This window comes from Limulus polyphemus, unplaced genomic scaffold (assembly GCF_000517525.1).
Source record: "Limulus polyphemus unplaced genomic scaffold, Limulus_polyphemus-2.1.2 Scaffold2909, whole genome shotgun sequence".
NCBI classification, from domain to species: domain Eukaryota; kingdom Metazoa; phylum Arthropoda; class Merostomata; order Xiphosura; family Limulidae; genus Limulus; species Limulus polyphemus.
Window position 1 is genome coordinate 68,164 of NW_013668519.1, and position 21,342 is coordinate 89,505.

At 30.6% G+C, this 21,342-nt stretch overlaps 1 protein-coding gene across 1 annotated transcript in view; it reads right to left on the reverse strand.

The window, feature by feature from the left end:
* The window catches only part of LOC106468191, a 133,116-nt gene that overhangs the window by 64,355 nt on the left and 47,419 nt on the right, over positions 1 to 21,342 (reverse strand). The window contains exons 6-7 of the mRNA XM_022396510.1: positions 8,757 to 8,987; positions 2,706 to 2,986 (exon numbers count right to left, since the gene is read on the reverse strand). Of these exons, the coding sequence (XP_022252218.1) occupies positions 2,706 to 2,986; positions 8,757 to 8,987 (512 nt within the window). The remainder of the gene's footprint in view (positions 1 to 2,705; positions 2,987 to 8,756; positions 8,988 to 21,342) is intronic.

The window sequence follows — 21,342 nt, forward strand, 5'->3', positions numbered from 1 at the left end:
TTGAAGAGCAGAGCTACCACGTCAATGAGTCGATCAACCAATGCCTGGCAGCATCTGGAATTGTACATCAGGTCTGGAAAAAGAAAAGTCTCAACACCACAGTGCATCAGAGATGGGCAGCAATCCCTTTCTGCTTTACTCATTTGTGTCCATGATTGTACAGTCTGGGATGAACATATTTATGAAGCAAAAGATAACTAGAGAACTACTAGCAGTCCTATGGAACACCTCATGTTTATAAGTATACATAACCTAATCCTGCGACATAACTGTTTTGGCATAAAGGACAATTGAATGGAGACACAGAATCAACATCTGGCGGCATCTGGAATTGGTAGGAAGAGCTGCAAAATAATTGACATCGATCATGGTCACAGGAAGGACAGTGCAGATTTTCAACAACAAAAAGGTGTATCTGGTCAGGTACCACTCACCACAGAGTGGGAGCCACAATAAATTAGCAAAACAAGGCCCCTATAAATAAAGAAATAAAACATAGGAGAGAAAAAGTCAGTAGTATAAAGGAAAACACTGACAAAGTTGTGAGAAAAAACAAGCACATCTGTACAGTACTACTGCTAATCGAGAAGTGATTAAATTAATGCAAATGTGGAGAGGTTAATGTATGGGTTGTGTTGCACTCCTATTGCTAGAGAACTGCTGCATAATCATTTACATGTGGATATGCAGAATTGGAAGGTAGAAGGGTAGTGGCAAGCACTGAAAAAATTTGCAGCAACAGAGGGCGGTATTAATCAAGAAAAGCTATTTTCTGAGAAGAGGTAAGATGTATTTGAAACCATTTATTTCTTGATAAGAATAAAAGGACTAGTAACAAGATGTCAAGACATACTACATGAGGGCTGTTAACAGGTCCTCACATAACTCATTTTATGGGTGCTTTTGAGTGTCAGTGTGATAACATCCATCAGACATGAAGTACTGAAACTTATCAGTCTCTTATTATTACCTCCACCATCAAAGGTGGATGAAGGTTATGTTTTCACCCCTGTACGCATGTTTGTCAGCAAGATTTCTCGAACATGGCTGAATGGATTTGGACGAAAGTTGGTATACATTTGGATTATGACTCAACTTAGAAGTGATTAGTTTTTGTAGGGTCAGGGACACAGCAAGGTCACAAAAATATAAAAAATCTCTATCTGTTAATCCTATCGACATGGGTTACGGGTCAAAGGCCAGGTCATCATGTTTGTTGACTAGCATCCAAGATTTTATTGAACTACTATTTCAGGAATTTATGTGAATAAGTATGGTATCAAACTGTAGATTATAATTTATATTTTATTATCATACATTAGTTAATTACTTAATTTAAAAGTAAATATAAAAAAACACCTAAATAACGATTTTTGTGTGTCACATGGTATGTTAAATGTAGCATTGGTTCATATTAGATGTTTGTGATGTTCAAATACAAAATCTATAGTTTCTTACAAAATAGGATCTCAAATTACCAATATTGATATGCTAGAATATAAAATAAAAACCTCCTATCTTTTCTATTTGCTGAGATATTGCTACATGTACTGAATCAAACACAATGGCCACACCCACCTCAGTCCATTTTTGGAAAGACTTGCTTACATACACCTATTTCTGTCTATGATGTGTGAATAACCAATTGAAATATCATCTCTTCTAGTTATGAACTGCTTGATGTAGATTGCAAATCCTTAAAATTTTTCATGTGGAGGATGTGAAACGAAACAAGTTTTTATAGGTTTTACATATACATTTTGAAATAACCAAAAATCATGAATTACTATATCAATACTATAGAATTCCACTATAATTTATCAAGCTCAGTAAATTAGCTGTATTCGAGCATAAAAAAAATATGAAATTTTTAGCTCACTAAAATCTAACCTTACCATTTGAAATTTGTCACAAAAAGGCAGGGTTTCCCTCGTAAATACTTTACAAAGGCTCAGAGAACCACATGGGGGACATCCTAATTGTTTGCTATATGCCTTTATTTACTGTTCTGTGTTTTAAGAAAAATAAGTTTATGAACTTCTTTGTAAATAGTAATAATGTATATACATATTTATTATAACTGTAGGTGTTTTTGTGATCAGTAATTACAACCTTATTTCATATTCTAATCAACCCCTACTTAACTCTAATAGTCCTGTATCCTGTTGAAAGGCTTTTGATGTAACATCTAAAGATTTAGAAATTTACAGTTCATATAAGGATTAAAGGGAGTTTACAGCAAAATGACTGAAATAAATAATACTAGTTCTTAAATAATATATTTATGATTTTGTTAGATTAAAAATTAGGAAGTTGAAAAATAAACTGAAATCAGTTTTTGACCCAACCAACAACATACATTAACTACTTTCAAAGTATTGGAGTTAAAAAACAAAACAGCTGTACAGATTTGCAGCTTTGTTTCATAAGTGGGAAGTTTTAAGTATTCCTACTCCCCCATGTAAAAATTATAATTTCAATGAGGGTGTGGGGGAGAAGTACATAATTGAGTTCAGTTTGGATTTTTTTTTAAATTCTTTTATCCAAAACAGAAATATAAATATGAATATTTCAGTTTTAGTTTTATTTTGTAAATTATTTGAAAAGAAAAATAAGATAGAAGTTTTTAAAACTTGTGTCATGTGCCACTGTGACAAAAAAAAGAAAAATGGGAAAAAAAATTTCACAAATGTATTTCTACTTACAGGAAGTAACTCTGGGATCAAATCATTCTTGAATAGATCATTGATGTCAAAGTCATGAGGAGTTTGTTTGGATTCTGGTTTCTCTTCTGTCTTCAGTTCACCAAAAGTTTCATGGCTTTCCTGAGCTTCTTCGTATTCAACTGCAGCTGTACTCTTAAACAGGTCACCAATATAAAAGTTATGTGGTTTTTGTTTTGATTCTGGCTCCTCTTCTATCTTCAGTTGACCAACAGTTTCATAGCTTTTCTGAACTTGTTTACATTCAACTGTTGTTGGACTATCTATAATATCAAGCTAAATTTTAACTAGTCACTATACAGAAAATTAGGAGAAACAGATGTTTCCAACCAGATGGCTAACTATAAAATATGTTGAAGTTACAACTACAGTTATGATACAGAAGTATATACTAAATACAAAATACTTTCAATCACAGAAATCAATAACAATACAATTTAATAAAGAAAACCCAAACTGAGACAAAAGCTACATATAGAAGATACAAATCAACACCTGTATTTATCACTATTTGTATAAATAATTCATACACCTACATCTGCATTTATCAATCATTTTTATACAAAGAAAAAACATCACATTTGTATACACAGTTCACACATTTACACCTGCATTAATTATTATACAAGTACACAATAAATCCACACACCCGCATTCATCAATGTTTATATACACAAGACTAAGTCAGTATTAATCACTATTTGTATACACAATTCACACATCTACATCTGCAGTTATCACCATTTGTATACATAATTCACATATCTGAAACTATATTTATCTCTGTTTATATACACAGTCTACACCTCATCACTATATATATGTGTCATGAAGAAACACTTGAATAAATATATACACACACACACATATATGGCCACCTTTCACTAAACATTACAAATCCATGGTACATAAAAATTCAAATTTTTTATTAACCATTTACTACGCATGACAAAGTTTTATAATGTCTTACATTCAAAATTTTATTTATATTACACTAATTAGTATAGCATAAAATCGTAGCTAATAATACATATTTTAATAGTATACAAGTTTTAAGTTCCTAATTCTACAAGGCAATATTAAAAATATCTTGAATATCCCCTAGTGTGACACTCATGACATTTTCTCTAGGCATCTTGTCTTCTCTATTTTATCCATCACCCTTCGAAAAAGTATGAAACTAAACATAAATTAAGGCTCTATAGAAGCATCACTGTCTTCAATTTTGTTTGGTTACAAAGCTATGAATAGAAAATCACATCTCTTCTGCCCACCTACCTATCACATCTTCTCTTTCAAGCTGTGTTAGTAGTTCTCTTTTACATTTAATTATATATATTACCTATAACCAATAGAAAGTCAAGGTTTACATCTATCAAATGAAGTATTGTATTATGGAAAGTTAATGACATGCTTGGATGAATTTGTAATAACTCTTGTATTACAGATAGAAAGCCAGAAAAATGTTGAGAGAGTTAGAAGAATTTGTCTGCTTTTTTGCATGTTATTATTCTATATTCTTTGGTAAATTATTTAATTAAATAAAAATCATTTAATGCTCTACTACTATTAGTATAAAATATATAGGCTTAAGTATAATCAACAGCAAGAAAAAATATCATTAGGTAAGTAATTTATTTCTGGTTTTTCATGTTTATTTTTTATTATTATAAAAGTAACTAAAATGTAAGAATAGGAATCTTATTAGGTTAGTTAAGATAAGGTAAAATAAACAATAATAATATAATAAAAATGCTTCATGAGGCATGCACGTGCCCCGAATGATTTACAACTTATTATGGGGAGGACAGTAGTTAGACACAGATCAAAGAGCAATAAAACAATAAAATTTAATTATAAATAGATGCATGCTGTTACGAGTTTAAAGCTACTTAGGATAAACTAATGTAGCTTTATGTTCCAATTTAAAGTCATTCTAGAAAGAAAAAATGGTAATTTAGATTTATTTCAATTTTCTTTTGGTGGTTACGAGGTCTTTCAAGCTGACCGATCCCATTTTGAGTTAGGGTAGAGAATATAACAGACAAAATATAAAGTTTTACTGGAAAAAAAAATTGAACTGTTTTTTGGAGGTTTTAGGATTACACAAAGAAAGTTTGAGATGAGGAAAAGTATTTTTAATCTTAACATGAAAATTACTTTGCATATGACTATTCAAAACAAATACTCAATATATTAATGGACAAATCTTTATCAAAAATTAGTTTATTAAAAATACGATTTTTGGTATATGAAAGATTTGTAATGTTAACTGAAAGACTGACAAATTTTGTGACGATATACACACTATATTGAAAGTTAAAAGTATTAAATCTATAGACTTTAAATGAGTACAAAGGTCAAGTGGTCAGTCAAATCAATCAACCCCATGTTGAGAGAGTTAAATATTTTTCACTGAAAAATTGTCTGTGATATATATGGAGTCAAGGTGTTGACTGCCCCAAGTGCAAAGTGATTTTCATGCTAAGAATAAAAATAGTGTTACGACAGCGGAAGTCACGTGACGCAGCTGGCGCATTGGTGCTGGTGGCATGTGCGAGGAGTTTCTCGAATGATCGTGAATTTCCTAGTTTGTTCGAGATGCCCTCTTTTTTAGTATATAAGCCCGGCAAATTAAGAATAGAGAGGTAGATAGATTGAAGATAGAGATAATTGAGTCAAGTGAACAGTAGGCACTGTAAGTAAAGTGTGTGAATCACTGTGATTTATAGCGTGTGTCATAAAGGTTGTTAAGTTTAAAGTGGCTGTGGAAATTCTGTGTATTAATCATCTGAAAATTGTTAAACTTTGGTTGTGTAATCTCTAAAACATCCTTGATAAATATCAAACTTTTTTTTCAGTAAAACTGTATTTTATCTGTTATTTTCTCTACCTTAATTCTATATCCAATCAGTCAATTTGACCCATCTTTCTGTCTAGCATAATTGTAAATTGTAACATGAAATTACAATTATTTATCCTAAATACCTTAAAGCTCAATCTATATCTGTATATATATACTTAATTTTATAGTTTTCATTGCCCTTTGAACCATGTCTAACTGACAATCCTGCCAAACAAGTTGTATTGCACTCAATAAATGTGTAGCTCACATGACCATATTGAATTACATAATGCAAAAGTTGCTCACAAGCATATTTCATGAAGAATTTTCATTATTATTATTTTTCTTTATCTTAGCTAATCTAACCTAATAGGTTTCTAATTTTTACATTTAGTTACTTATATAACAATAAATAAATAATATACATGAAAAACGAGAAATACAGTACTTACCTGAGTGCTAGTTTTTTGTTTTTTTTTGCTCTCAACTGTTGATGAAACTTAAGCCTACATTTCTTTTTATTATTATTATTATACTAATGGTGCAACTACACAAAATTGTTATTTGATTAAATAACACACTTAAGAATACAGAATAACAAAATGCACAAAGTGAATAATGTTCTATAACTATTACAATCTTTCTGGCTTTTTTAAATATGTGATAAAAGCCTTTAAAAATCAGCTAAGCCTGTTGATGTGAATACTGTAAGATAAAGTTTAGAACTAAAGGCAAAATAGAAAACTATCTATAGAATAAAATGTAATATGATACATTTGATATATTATAGAATGTGTCAGAGAGAATTATTGGCAATATGTAAAAGAGTGGATGTAACAGGTGGGCACGACAAGTGGGTGTTATCGTCTAGTTTATGGCTCCATAAATAAATATGATTGAAGGCTATAAAAATTATGCTTTGCCCGAGTAATATGCATATTATAATGAATAATTTACATTAGATTCAGTACTTCTAGTTGAGGTGGTAAATAAATTAGAGAAGAAGGAAGACTTAAAGAACAAACATCACAATTCTCATACTAGGAGAGATTGAGGATTTTTTAAATATTTCCTTATATAATCAATAACTTAAAACTTGTATAATACTAAAATTTGGTTCATTAACAATGTTTTGATGCCAAAGTGACTTGTGTGCAAAGATAATAAAGTAGTTTAATTACACTTTGTATGTGACTCTGTAAAAGGTTGTGATGTGCACATTTTGACCTTTATCTAGCAAGGGGGTTATACACAACATTCACATATCCATATCTGCATTTATCAGTTTATATAAACTATTCACAAACCTAAATCTGCACTTATCACTATTTGTATACAAAATTCACACCTCTACACCTGCACTTATCACTATTTTTATACATAATTCACACCTCTGCACCTGCAATTATCACTCTTTTTATACATAATTCACACATCTACACCTGCAATTATCACTATTTTTATACATAATTCACACCTCTGCACCTGCACTTATCACTATTTTTATACATAATTCACACCTCTGCACCTGCACTTATCACTATTTTTATACATAATTCACACCTCTGCACCTGCACTTATCACTCTTTTTATACATAATTCACACCTCTTCACCTGCAATTATCACTATCTTTATACATAATTCACACATCTACACCTGCAATTATCACTATTTTTATACATAATTCACACCTCTGTGTATAAAAATAGTGATAAGTGCAGGTGTAATTCACACCTCTTCACCTGCAATTATCACTATTTTTATACATAATTCACACCTCTACACCTGCAATTATCACACTTTATATACACAATTAGTCTACGTCTGCATTTATCAGTGTTGATAACACAATAAGTTATGTCTGCATTGTTTTGGACTTACAACTCAGCCATCAGGGTGTCTTTGACCTTGCATTAATAAAAATTAATAACTCACCATATCTCAAACACACAGCATGATAACTAAGGGACATTATAAAATACAATTTTGTTTTTGTCAACTTATGATTTACAATACAAACTAAACCACTATATAACAGCTATTTTGTATACCATTACACATGATGCAAGAAACTACGTGACAGCCAGTTTTCACATATAGTATATATATTATAGTAAGCCTAATGATGTCATAAGCTGTTATTTTATATAGTATATATATTATAGTAAGCCTAATGATGTCATAAGCTGTTATTTTGTTGACCAAAACAGTGTAATAAAAAATCATAAAAAAGTATTCAAACTCATAAATAAGTAGTGTATATATATATATCTTACTCTATCTTATACATAAAACTTATCAATTTTCTCCTTTTACAGACTTATGTACATGTACAATAAAGATGACACTCAATTGCAATATCTCTAACTTTGGCCAAGGGGCAAAATATGAAGCTGGTGTTCATGACTGAGTTACAGAACTCAGTCATTCATGTAAGTAGAAATTTAACATCCAAAGCCAAAGCTATTACTTCAGTGTAATAAACACTGAGAGACTCTCATTAAGTTAATGTTTTATCTTTCTGTGGCTCATAAATAATAGAAAACCACCACTAATTTACTAAATGAAATCTCCACATGGCCTTGAGGTAGTTCTAAACAAAATAAGAAATCTTTACAGTAAACTTGTGTAAACTACACAAGAAAGGTAAATCTACAGAAAATACACCGAAAAAGAAAATAATCTCAGTTTTCAAACAATAATTTTATGATTTAATTAACTTGAAAACTGTAAAACAAAACATAAGGACAGATGAATTTGTTTTTCGATAACAACACTTTCAAAAATTCAGTTTTTAAAGCATTGCTAAAAATAAGCCTCAAATGGAAAGAAATTTACAGATTTGAAACTTAGTTTCATCTATTGGCAAGCAGGAAATTTAGAGATTTCCACCATCTCATTAATGATTACAACAGGAGACAAACATCGAAAATCAGGATAATAGTTTCAATGTTTAAAAATTAATTTATATAAAACAAGTGTAAATAAAACTTATATCTACACATTTCAATTATGATTATATTTTGTATCAAATTTGAGGGGATAGATCACACAATTTTTTAAACAATGATGTCATTTTGTCCCTGTAAAATTCCAAGGTACAGAGCTAGAAGTGATTTGTATAAAGTACTGAAATTACTATCAACCTTGGCTAATAATACGAGTGTATTTTATGAATAAAAATTACCCCTTTTGAAAGAAGTTGTCCTCGAGTCATTTGCTTCTTCATTATCTTGTTGGGTAAGGGCGAGCTTCCGGAATGATTCTCGACTTTTCTTACCCTTAGAACGTCTTCCTTCTCTCTTATCCTCTTGATGGAAATCATCTAGTCCCACTAACTCAATAGTTTCAGACTGGCTGGTTGGACCTTCACTAAACCATTCAGGTTCTTCCTCTGTAATGTGAACATCTGTTCGACCTTAAAGGAAAACAAATTATAATACTCAGTCTAATAGAAACCAGTCTTAAGAGGAATAGCTACAATCACCTATATTTCTGTTTTAATGACATATAACAAACACATTCACAATAAACAAACTGACTGTGTTATTTACAGTTTATCATATTTTCTTCTTCAGCAAAGTTTCATCTTGTGTATCTTAGTTGGCTTCAACTTCATTGATATTCTTTAACACATTTCTTTCAAGACTTCATTTTGCCAACTGCAGCAGTCACCATTTCTGGCTTTAGATCATAAATAAACACATAAAAACCAACAAAACTTTAGTGGTGACCTAAGACCTTATCTTACAAAATGGCATCACCATTATCTTTGTCAGTCTAGATAATGTAATTTTTATCAACTTTGCACTGTTTAGATATGATAAAAAATAACATCCAATAAATACAGATTTGAATCATCAGGATATTTTGCTATTGCCTTTTGTATTCGCTAAGCCTAACAAAATGTACCTGATATCTTGTCACAGCAGGAACTTCTGTAGCTTTCAACCAGACAATTTAATACAAAAACATTTTCAAGAATGAAATAAACATCTATAGAAACTATGAAAATGTCTAATTCCCAAATTTATGGTTTGTTTCTAAGTATTCTTGTCTTCTCATTATATTACTTCTTTCACCCCTACAAGAACTGTGGCTAGTCCTTATCTATAAAATACTGCTCAAATTACTTTACATATTCTAGGTTAATGTAAAAACTTGATTTAAATGCTTTAGTTACCTTTGAAGCAACCTTGCTTAGTAACTTATCAGACCACAAGCTGTGACATCAAAGAACTGTAGTAACAACACCAGTTACAAAGAAGGAAATAAGATAACCACAACATGAATGATTATATAGTTAAGGGATAACAGTCCCTTTACAAATATAAACTTATATTGTAGGAAGGACAGAATTAAAAAATGGATAAATGCATTGTTTATAGATGGTACTCTTTGGGGCTGTAAAGAAATTGAATTTGAAACTTTCTTTTTTCTTTGAGAATTAAATTTTACTATATTATGCACTATCAATGTTAAAATATTTTAAGTTAAAAATTATTGAAACGGTTAGAATTAACATTTTTACTTAAAGTTGAAAATTGATACGTCACCTAGAATGAGCTCACCAGTAGTGACATGGTTAATACAGTATAGAAATAAAACTGTCTTCTTGTATGATTCAATGGAGAAAGGAATTTAAAAATTTAGTTCTCTGCTTGATAAATTGGTTCATCTGTTATATTAAAGAAACTAACTTTTGTTTCAAAACCAGTAGAGATATTATTAAACATGTTATAGCCTCATTTAACACTTTCTTGACAGGTTGATCATTTTGCATGGCCTTGAAAAGTCATAAGCTTTACATAATGGAACTCTGAATTTACTAAGAAATATGGCAAGCTTTTAGGAAACATTACAAGTCTGTTGTAAACAGAAAATCAGACATTTTAATAAAGTATTTATCGTGAAGATCTGTTCTGTGAATTTCTAAAGCCTTTAATGAATCAATCTGAGTGCAAGGCAATTTTCACACTAAAATTGAAAATTATGAAATAAAAAGAACAATACTTTTTTTTTTTCCTTCTCTGAATCAATTTTTAGAGATTTTCAATTTACTTATATTCAAAATTTCAACCGTTTACATTTTCACATACAGTTTAATTTTATGTTTTTATTACCTGGTTTGTGTCATGTAAACAGCTTATTCATCCTTGAAAACCAACACATCACAGTGGAAATGCACAAGCAGAGACCCATATGCTAATGTACTGTACAGCATGAAATTGTGCCTAAATAGGCCTACATTTTTTTCTAGAAGTATATGTTCAAAAACAAATTTGTGTACTTTCAGATATGCTTTTAGAACGTAATACACAACTCACTAAAATAGAATGTCCAAAAAGAAGTACAATTTAATTGACTTTATAATCAAGCTGTTATTATCATCAACTTCACTTACACACACGTATCATTATTGCCTCTTCAGGTCATAGGACTATTTTTATGTTGATTTTTGAAAGAGAAGAAGAGATTTTATCAGTTTTTTCATAATACTGGCCAAGTTTATTTTCAATGCCATTCAAGCACCGAAGCCTACAGCAAAAACAGTTAAGAATACTGTGCCAAAATCTATGCACAACTACTAAACAAACTCCACCAAATCTGATAAGTACTGTAGACATGGAATCAAAATAGGGATTTGTAGCTTGAGAAAATAAAGTAGACACTATTTCCAGTCCAGTTTGTTTACTGTTTTTTAGAGTCCCAAGTTGTAGGCTTGAAAATATGATCTCTGCATTTTGATTGAACTTGTTTCTGTACTTTTTGATTATCCCTATACCCCTCTTTAAATTAATAATTTTTAATTATCTTGGTATTTATAGATTGTGTTTACTTACAGTGTAGATGCTATACTGCTAAGAGAGAGAAAGCTAAGAGCTGCAAGCACATCACATGACAACAAAAGTGAAAACTGAGAATTTTTTAAATATTTTATTTTGAAAGTAAGAAATTAAAACTTAAATAATGTAAAAATCTGAATGATAAACAACATTCTGATGCTAATTTAACTATAAAATGTGACATGCATAAAAGCCAAGCCCATACTTAACCCTACGTCAACTGACAACTAAAATTGTTAGTAGGTAAAGTCACTCTCGTCATATTTAGTTTCTAAAATAAAACTAGTGGCTGAAATTTAACAGGAACTTCTGTAAAGACATGCAGTTTCAGAAAAATAAAGTATCTTAATTTTGATTTATTTAGTTTTTATGCATTATTACTTTTAAAAACTTAGGAAATTACATTAGAAAATGGTTTTTATAAGAAATAATTATAATACTTATATTTGTACCCAATCTGAATTTCTTGCATTTATGTTCTGATTCATTATTTTTAAAATCAATAAAAGCATTTTATCATTCTATAAATGTAAATGTTGTCTATTTTTCATTATTTTTAAATCACCTTTTGTTTATTTAACACACAAAACCAAAAATAATATTTCTAACTAAACCCGAACAATAAGCAAGTATTTATTATAATTAATTAGGATTACACACACACACACACATGTATATACACACAGATATGTTTATATATATATCATTTTAAACTTATTTCATAAATGTATTTATCTTTATTTGAAATTTATGTTTCATTGTACCCACTGTGCTGATAAAACCCTGACACCAACATCGTGAACTGTGTTCAATTACTATAATCATATCTCACACCTGCTCGGGACACCTATCCTCTTACTGACTAGCACATTACAAAGAAGTAATAGTAAGAAAGTAGATATTGTGTGTACGATACAGGAATACAGTTTCTTTGATTTTAACAAATGTTCTCGTATGTGCCTTTACAATACAAAGTACAACTTAAACTACCACTACTAGTGAATATATCAAAGTTTACAGTACAGGCTATTGTTACAATACATACCATGTAGCAATGGATCAGATGGTGTTATACAAACTTTTTACCAAAGTAACATACACCATAAATTACAAAGAAAGTGACTTTCTAACTGTTATAAAATCAGTCTAGGTCACCTTCTTTCATTATAACTGTTCAAAGGCGAGATTTGTGTTGGAATTCAAAACTCAAACTCTCTAAGTATCTCACCCCTGTTATGTAAATGTACAGTGTATATGTTCTGTCAAAATGTCCTCAAAGCTTCTGATGTGAATATGTTTAGTCTTTTCACAACTAAAATATGGTATTCATTCATTTTCACATGGAGTCTAAGTTTCAAGTATATTCAGGTCTCCTACAAGAATAACAACTTATTTAGTTACTAGGAGGAAGCCACTCTACAAGCTTGCTTTTTTTTCTTTTCTTACAAGAGCCTGCTGACTATCAGTTAAGCTCATTTCTTGTTTGTCAAACTAAGATCCTGTTATCCATAGATCAAGGGTAAGAGATGCTTTTATATATAATACTCGTAACTATTCACGGACGTTGTGTGGCTTGTAATGAATATTTAAACAAAATTCCTTTATTGAAATTGATATTTTGTGATTTTATGTTTTAGTCTACCAACAGAAATATCACAAACATACATGGAGTGATATCTTTCAATAAAATGAGATGTCAGAAGCATTTACAATTTTATGCATAACCCAAAGAAATTGTTTATATGTGCTAGTTATACCAGCCACTTACACAAAATATTTGTGTATATCATATATACAGCAAAGTAATAACTAATAAAATATTTTTCTTTACAGTGTGTGTGTGTGGTGAATAGCTCACAGAACAGGAGACTCTCCCATATATGCTTTTATTCAAGTCACATGTTCTTCATAACTTTCACAGGTTTTTTATCTTACTTATGATGAATAGTTAAATAGGATACATTAGTCTAACTACATTAAAAGTTGTTTTCACTGTATTTTGTGATTTTATGTTTAGGTCAATACACATACATCAGAAATGTATATGGAGTGATAGCTTACAATAAAGTATAATGTTATATAAGAAATATTTACAATGTTATGGACAAAATGAAGTTACTTATATATACTAGTTCTACCTGTGACTTACACAAAATATTAATTTCTTGTGTTTATATCAGTAATATCAGTAACTAATAAAATAGTTTAGTCTACAAGAAAAACATAATTTGACATAGTTTTCCAAGTCTTGTAAGGTAAGATTATTTTCAATTTCTAAAACTTCTATCTTCTGTGAGACATACTTGTTTGTGCTACAGTGTAAGCATCCAAGCATTATGGATTAGATATTATTTACTACAATTCATGTTTTAGACATTATGTGTACATTATGTATTCTGCTGTTCTAACAGACTATACATAATAGATGGTGTGTAACAATTGATACATTTCGTTTAGCCTGTCTAAATACTTTTAACTGTGACAAACAGTAAAAATGTAATTGCTAATTGAATTTGTTAAATGTGTTCTTAGTTCAAATGTATATGTATATCATGTTTTCAGTATGTCAACCAAATATTAATAACATACTACAATTCTCCTAGATGTTTAAAAAACTGAGATTGATTCTCTACAGAAAAATCTCTGTGGATGGAAGCACTGTTGCTCTTTTTTGCTTCCTCTTCTGAAGAAGTTTCTTTTTTCTGAGGCAGAGGAGGAAGACACAACAACAAGGAATGCAAAAGAGCATCCAGAGTAACCAGCACTGCTGGATTCACCTCTATGTGAGGAGCCTGACCTACCCTCAGGGGAAGAAGATTCACCTCATGACCCAGAACAATCTGGTGATATTGTTTCTGGTCCTCCCACAATCAGCACTACAGCCGCTTCCACAATGGCCACAACAAAAGCCTCTAGCCTGTAGTGCAGAACAGAAATGGGAGGTCCTCAAAGATTAACATCCCAAATTGTTGAGGGACTTCATCCAAAGAGAGCCCGTTTCCTGTCAAGCAAGCAGGTGTCAGACTCCTCTTGATTATTTCCAACTGTTTTTTATTCTCAGCATTGTCATCAAAACTGCTGAAGAAACAAATAGATTTGCACACCAGCAAGGAGAACACCAAAACATTGATCTAGTAAAAGAAAAGAAAAATGCTGAAATATAGTGATGGTACTCCTGAATAAATGTTAGCTTTAATTGGTGTTACTATTGCTAGCAGCATAGCTCACTAACCATCTCTTACAGATTACTTCATTTACCTTGGCTTTCTTCAATATTTTCCAGAGAAAAATTTCTATTGTTTGCTCACTTCCTGCATTTCACTGACATTACTAATAATCTACCTAAAACTTATAGTAAGCATGATAAACTCTTCAAAGTCAGGTCAGTGCTCAATCAGCTTTTCCACCTCACTATAATCTTTCTAGGGATCTATCTATTGATAAACAAATACCTGAACAAATGGTAGAATTTCATTCGAACAATACCTAATTAACAAGCCTATCAATTGAGGGATCAAGCTGTGGGTTCTGGCAGAAGCCATGACTGGATATACTGCCTAAATTTGAGAGCATACTCAGGTAAAGAGTGATCTGTACCTTTCAAGGGCTTAGCTAACACAGTTGTAATGACTCTGATGGAAAAGTACCTTGGAAGGGGACACTCTCTCTCTCTCTTTACTGACAACTTTTATTCTTCTCTAACTCTGGTACTTGTAAGAAGAACAGGATCCACTTCCCAGATATATGTTTTCAGGTAAGTTAAAAAGCTGTGAAGTGGACTTATAAAATATACTTTCTACAATACATAATGTTATAGTAATGGAGGTGACAAGACAGGGAGACATGACTAACAAGCCACAGCTAATCGTGAATTACAAAAAAATTATGGAAGGGACTGATCTGAATGATTAATTTCTCTGTTGTCATGCCATTCCATGTAAACCTTTCTTTAGGCTTGTTGACCTGTCTATTGTTAATTCTTTTATTCTTTTCAAACAGGTGACTAATAAGGACAAGTACAAACAGAAAAACTTCCACTTACAATTAGTTGAATTCCTTGTGAAACCACTAACCGAAAGTAGAGAAGGGCCTTCTCATTTGTCAAGTATTCATTCACTAGACACACATGAATAGCTCTCCCCTGGAAAACACTTTCCAGCATTTGTTAAAGAAAAGGTGCAGACTGTGCCTCCATACAGGTTTAATTAAGATGATTTGCAAGCAGTGCAAAGTTCATCTGTATATATAAGGCACTTTGAAGAGTATCACACTTCTAAGACTTTTCAATGAAGTTTACTTTCTTTCGACTAAAGCCAGTCAACACGTGATGGGTAACAAAGTTTTCTAACTTTTGTACTTGTTACAAACATTCTGAAAATAGCTTCAGGCATTATATTTCTAGTTTTTTTAATACAAAAAAGTAACACTCAGTCTGACTAATTTTATGTTCTTAATATTATTATTTTATTTTATTGAAAAGTAAAGTTTCTTTAGTAGAGGTTTGGTGTGTACGACACCTTACTTTTTTAATATTTGCCTTTTTTTACACCATCACTCAGCATTTATATTTAGGTCTTTCCATTTGTTTCAAATGCAATTCTATTTTTTAATGCTTTTGATTGCACTGATTTTCTAAGTGTTTATTTCAGTTTTTTGTATTGCCAATATTTTCACCAAGACATATTGGACTGTTCTAAATAGTGAAATATACTTTTATTATGAAATAAACATAAAAATAGGCTAAATTATTTTATTATACCTGATAATTTAAGTGCAAAAGAATATAAAAGTCACAACCTCTTTCAGTTGAAAAGGCTAAGACTAATACACTTGTAAAAACCTTGCACTTGCCACGTTGGTAAATCTTAAACCTAACATTCGTGACTCAATTTTTTCCCTAAAAACATTTATTTGGAGTTAATACTGCAATGTAATGATTAACATAAATATATAAATGAATATAGTATGATATTTGATAATTTTTCATAATAAATATCACCCAGTTTCCTATTTTGAAACACAGCAAACAATGTTTTGCCACATTCTCTACTTATCATCCAAATTTATCATTTGCCAAATGTGAAATAGTGTATTTGAATAAGGTGGTACCAAAATTGACACCTTATGACGAGGACTAATTAAAACTTTTACAACTGATGTTAAACATGTCCAGAGGCTCTTTTGTGAAGAAAAAAGATTAGGAAAAGATTTAAAAAACGTTGGAAGATATTAATACTAGAAATAAACAAACTCAAAAACCAAAATTTTTATTTTTCTTTAATTGGACACTTCACATTTTGCTTTACAACTTCTCAGGAGCATTCTACACACAAAAAAAAACATTTGAAGCTTTGTACTGTCAATTAAAGTTTGCATTTTAGTGGAACACTCCTGAAAAAGCTGTAAAGCAAAACACTGAGTGTCCAATTAACCCTCTCACCCCGGGTATCTTTTACTGTGCACGACACAAGGTTTTAATGTCTTACATTCAAAACTTTATTAAACTACTTTTTGTTTATGTTATACCAATTATTATAGAATAAAATCTAAGTTAATAATAATAGCATACAAGTTTTAAGTTCTTAATTTTATAAGTCAATATTTAAAAAATCCTGAACATTCCCTAGTGTGACACTCATGACATAATTTCTCTAGGTATTTTCTCTATTTTATCCACCACCCCTCCAGTAACTATAAAATTAAATGTACATTACTCACTATAAAACTGTCATTGCTCAGGCAAACCATAACTTTTATAGCTTTAAACTTTGTTTGGTTACGGAGCTATCAAATAAAAAAATCAGACCCCTCTCTACCACACCCACCTGTCACATCCTCTCTTTCAGGATTTGTTATTAGTTCTGTCTTACGTTTAATTATATATTACCTATAACCAATAGATAACCAAGGTTTTCATCTATCCAATGATGTATTGTATAATGTTGTGTTTTGAACACATAAGCATCAATTTCACTTATAATACATGGTTCATTCCCATTGGAAAGTAAATGACTAGCTTGGATGAATTTGTAACGGCTCTTGTCACATAGTTAGAAAGCCAGAAAAATTTTGAATTAGTGAAAATTGACTACTTTTGCGTGTTATTAATCTATGTTCCTTAGTACATTATTTAATTAAATAAAAATTATTTAGTGCATTACTACCAGTAGTATAAAAAAGTAGGGTTAATTTGGGTATGTTCTTTATTTCTTGTTTTTCATGCTTATTCTTTATTTATTATTATAAAAGTAACTAAAATGTAAAAATATGGATCTTTTTTAAATTAGTTAAAATTAGATTAAGTAAAATAAATAATAATATAATAAAAATGTTCCACCAGGCACCCACAAGAGCAGCTCGTACTAGCTCATGGGTAATGTAATTCGATAATGTAAAGTGAGCTGTATGTTCCTCAAGTGATTTATAACTTATAACAGGGCAAACAGTAGTTAGACACAGTTCAAAAGGCAATCAAAAGGACAATAAAACTTAATCATAAATAGATGTATAGTGTTATGAGTTTAAGGCTACTGAGGATAAACGAAAGGAGGGTTAATTGATTTCAATTTTTTTTTTTTGGTGGTTCCGAAGGTCAGTCAAATTGACCAATGTTGTATAGAGTTAGAGAAAAGAACAGACAAAATATAAAGTTTTACTGAAAAGAAACATTTTGAATGTACTTAGGAGGTTTCAGAGATTACACAAATGAAACTTGAGATTAAGATGAATAAAAGTATTTTTAACCTTCACATAAAAATTACTTTGCACACAGACTATTTAAAACAAATACTCGATATATTCAAGGACAAATTTCTTTTTTAGTTTATTAAAAACACTTCACTACAAAATATTTTTTGTATGTGAAAGATTTAAAATGTTTACTGAAAGTATTACAATGTTTACTGAAAGACTGCAAAATTTCATGAATATATACACACTATGTTAAAAGTTAGCATCAAATCTACAAAGACTTTATACGAGTACAAAAAAGTCATTTGGTCAGTCAAATTTACCAAGCTTGTGTGGAGAGAGTTAAAGAAAAATAAATTTTTGGGTTTTTAGTATTAAAATGTCTTTTATACATCAATGTCCACTACAGAAATTAAATAAAGAGTTTTCAAATATTTACCCCAAACTCACAAGAACAACAGCACAAATTGGTTTCCTGAATGTGTGTTGCTGCTATAAGACTGTCCCTAAAGGTATTCGGAACCATTTCCAATTACCAGATTGTATAAAGTGGAATCAGAAATAACAGGAAAGTTTGGTTCGAAATCTCTCTTTCATTATGAAAGAATTAAGTTATTTGCAAAGAAAAATAAACATCTAAGACTAATCCAACAAAACCAAATAATTTTAAATATCTTCCAAGGAAAATTTCTCAATTTCTACATATGGCTCATGAACATTAAATCAGACATTGCATTAACAGAAAAGAAAATGTTACACAAGACTTGAGAAGAAATGGAGAAGTATATATGATGAATGAACCACTAAACCAGACTTTCATTAGAAATACTAATAACAGTCAAGAAAATGTTACACAAGACTTGAGAAGAAATGGAGAAGTATATATGATGAATGAACCACTAAATCAGACTTTCATTAGAAATACTAATAAGAGTCAAGAAAACACAAGAACACTGAAAAGTAACAGCAGAAAATGACCTATCAATCTCGACTTCCTCTTTGAACCTAGTAGCTAAAGGACCTGGTTTTTCAGTAATGACTAAACTTTCCAACCAAGTGTGTTTAAACACAGTGGCTGCTCTTGAACAAATTTTTATTATATTCTATGAAAATATAGAAATGGTTATATCTCTGTTTACTACAAACAACAGTGAAAGTAACAGTAATTTACATCAAAATATCAACTCAACCTCTACTACAGCCAACAATTAAACTGATAACATTGAGTCAGACATTTATTCAACTTCTGAAATTTGTTCAACTACAGATGCAACATATTATGCAACTTCCAAAAGTCTCAATATAAAAACTTTTGATAGCAAAAAGCAACAACCTCCACACACTAATAAATATACTGAAACAAAAGTCATGGATATGAGTAAAAAGAACAGGAACATTTTACAAAGACAGAAATCATGAAACTAAGCCTAACTTACATTCCCAAGCATAATTAGCCCTTAAAAAGCTAAAAAAAGAAACATTTATGAACAAAACATATTTGATCACCTAAAAGATGAGAATAAATTTCAAATACTTAACAGTAACACAAAGTCTGTTTTGGCTTATACATACAATTTTAGTGCTGTTACTAAATCACATTTTAGCACACTTAAATAATACACAAGATCTGCTATAATATATCAAGGATATACCTCACATACCAAAAAACTAAGATAAAAGCTAAAGAGATTACCTACAAACTTTAAAAAACAAAGAACTTCCCTAAGAAGTTTCTAGATGAACTTAAACTCTATAATAGCCACATTCCAGAATTATGGCCACTAAGACCCATACTATCAACATATGGCAATGCCACAGAAATTCTGTCTTGACTTATGCATACAATTTTAGTGCTGTTACTAAATCACATTCCAGCACACTTAAATAATACACAAGACCTGCTATCATGGATCAAGTATATACTCACATAGTGATGAACACAACAATACTATAAGCTCTCTTCCCATATATACAGACAGAAAATGGCATCAATGCAGTGTGTAAATTCATGTCAAATCGCAAACAATTTGGATATGTACAAACTGATAACAAACTCTGTCAGAGAAATCTTACATTTCATACTTCATTTTGACAGCAAACTATATCTCCAAGTAAGTGGTGTTGAAATTGATAATAGTGTCACTGTTATTTATGACAATATTTGTGCATGTTTTTGAAACAACAGCATTTGAAAAGTGATGTCAAAATATCAACACTGACCCTGATCTCTGGCTTAGATACATCAATGACATGTTTGGACTGTGGAACCATGGCCTTCTATCATTAATAAAATTTTTATATTTCCTAAATTCCATATAATCCAACATCTAATTCACTCTGAATCACTCAAATGACAAGAAGAGTATAGATTTTCTTGATGTTACCTTAAGGATCGACAATGAAAATAATATACAATCTACCATGTTTCACAACCCAATTAGAAAACCTCTTTTCCTTAACTTCAACTCCCATCATCCCAAAGCTTCCAATAAAGGTGCAGTTATTGGAGAATTAAAAAGAATTGATTGCAACCATAATAAAAAAACACTGCACGCTCTGAACTAAATAAAACCACTCCTTTTGAGTAATGAATATCCACCTTTTTACATCAAACAAATTTTCAAGGACTATGATGCCCAAATATCAGCATCACACCTCCAACATGAAAAAATACAAATAAACAAGGAAGAAAAAAAGACAATTTTCCAAAAGTAACAAAAAAAGGTTATTTTTATTGTACCTCTAATTGACAAAACTATCACCAAGAAAATAAAAATTATAATCAGGAAATCTGAACTGCCAATTAAGTTATAGAACAGCCAAGTCCAACCATAAAAAGCCAACTTTAAAAATCTTAGTACACTATCCTACAATGTAACGAAACCAACGGTCTTACAAAAATGTGTATGCAATCTGAAGATGGCTGTCTTGTCTACAATGTTGTTTACCACCTCACACGTAACATGTACATTAGGGAAACCAGAAGAACTCTATACACAAGGATAGGAGAACATACTGATTCTCTTTATAAACAACATCATGAAAGAAGTGCAGTTACAGATAATGTTTTAACTCATCATGGACAAATAACACCTAACACAAAACCACCATTCTCCATACAAATCCTTACCAAAGTCACCAACTACACTGACAGAAAATATAAAGAAGTTCTTCTCATCAAACAACTATGATCACAGATGAATAGGGACAAAGGATGGTGCCTATAATTATAATTAT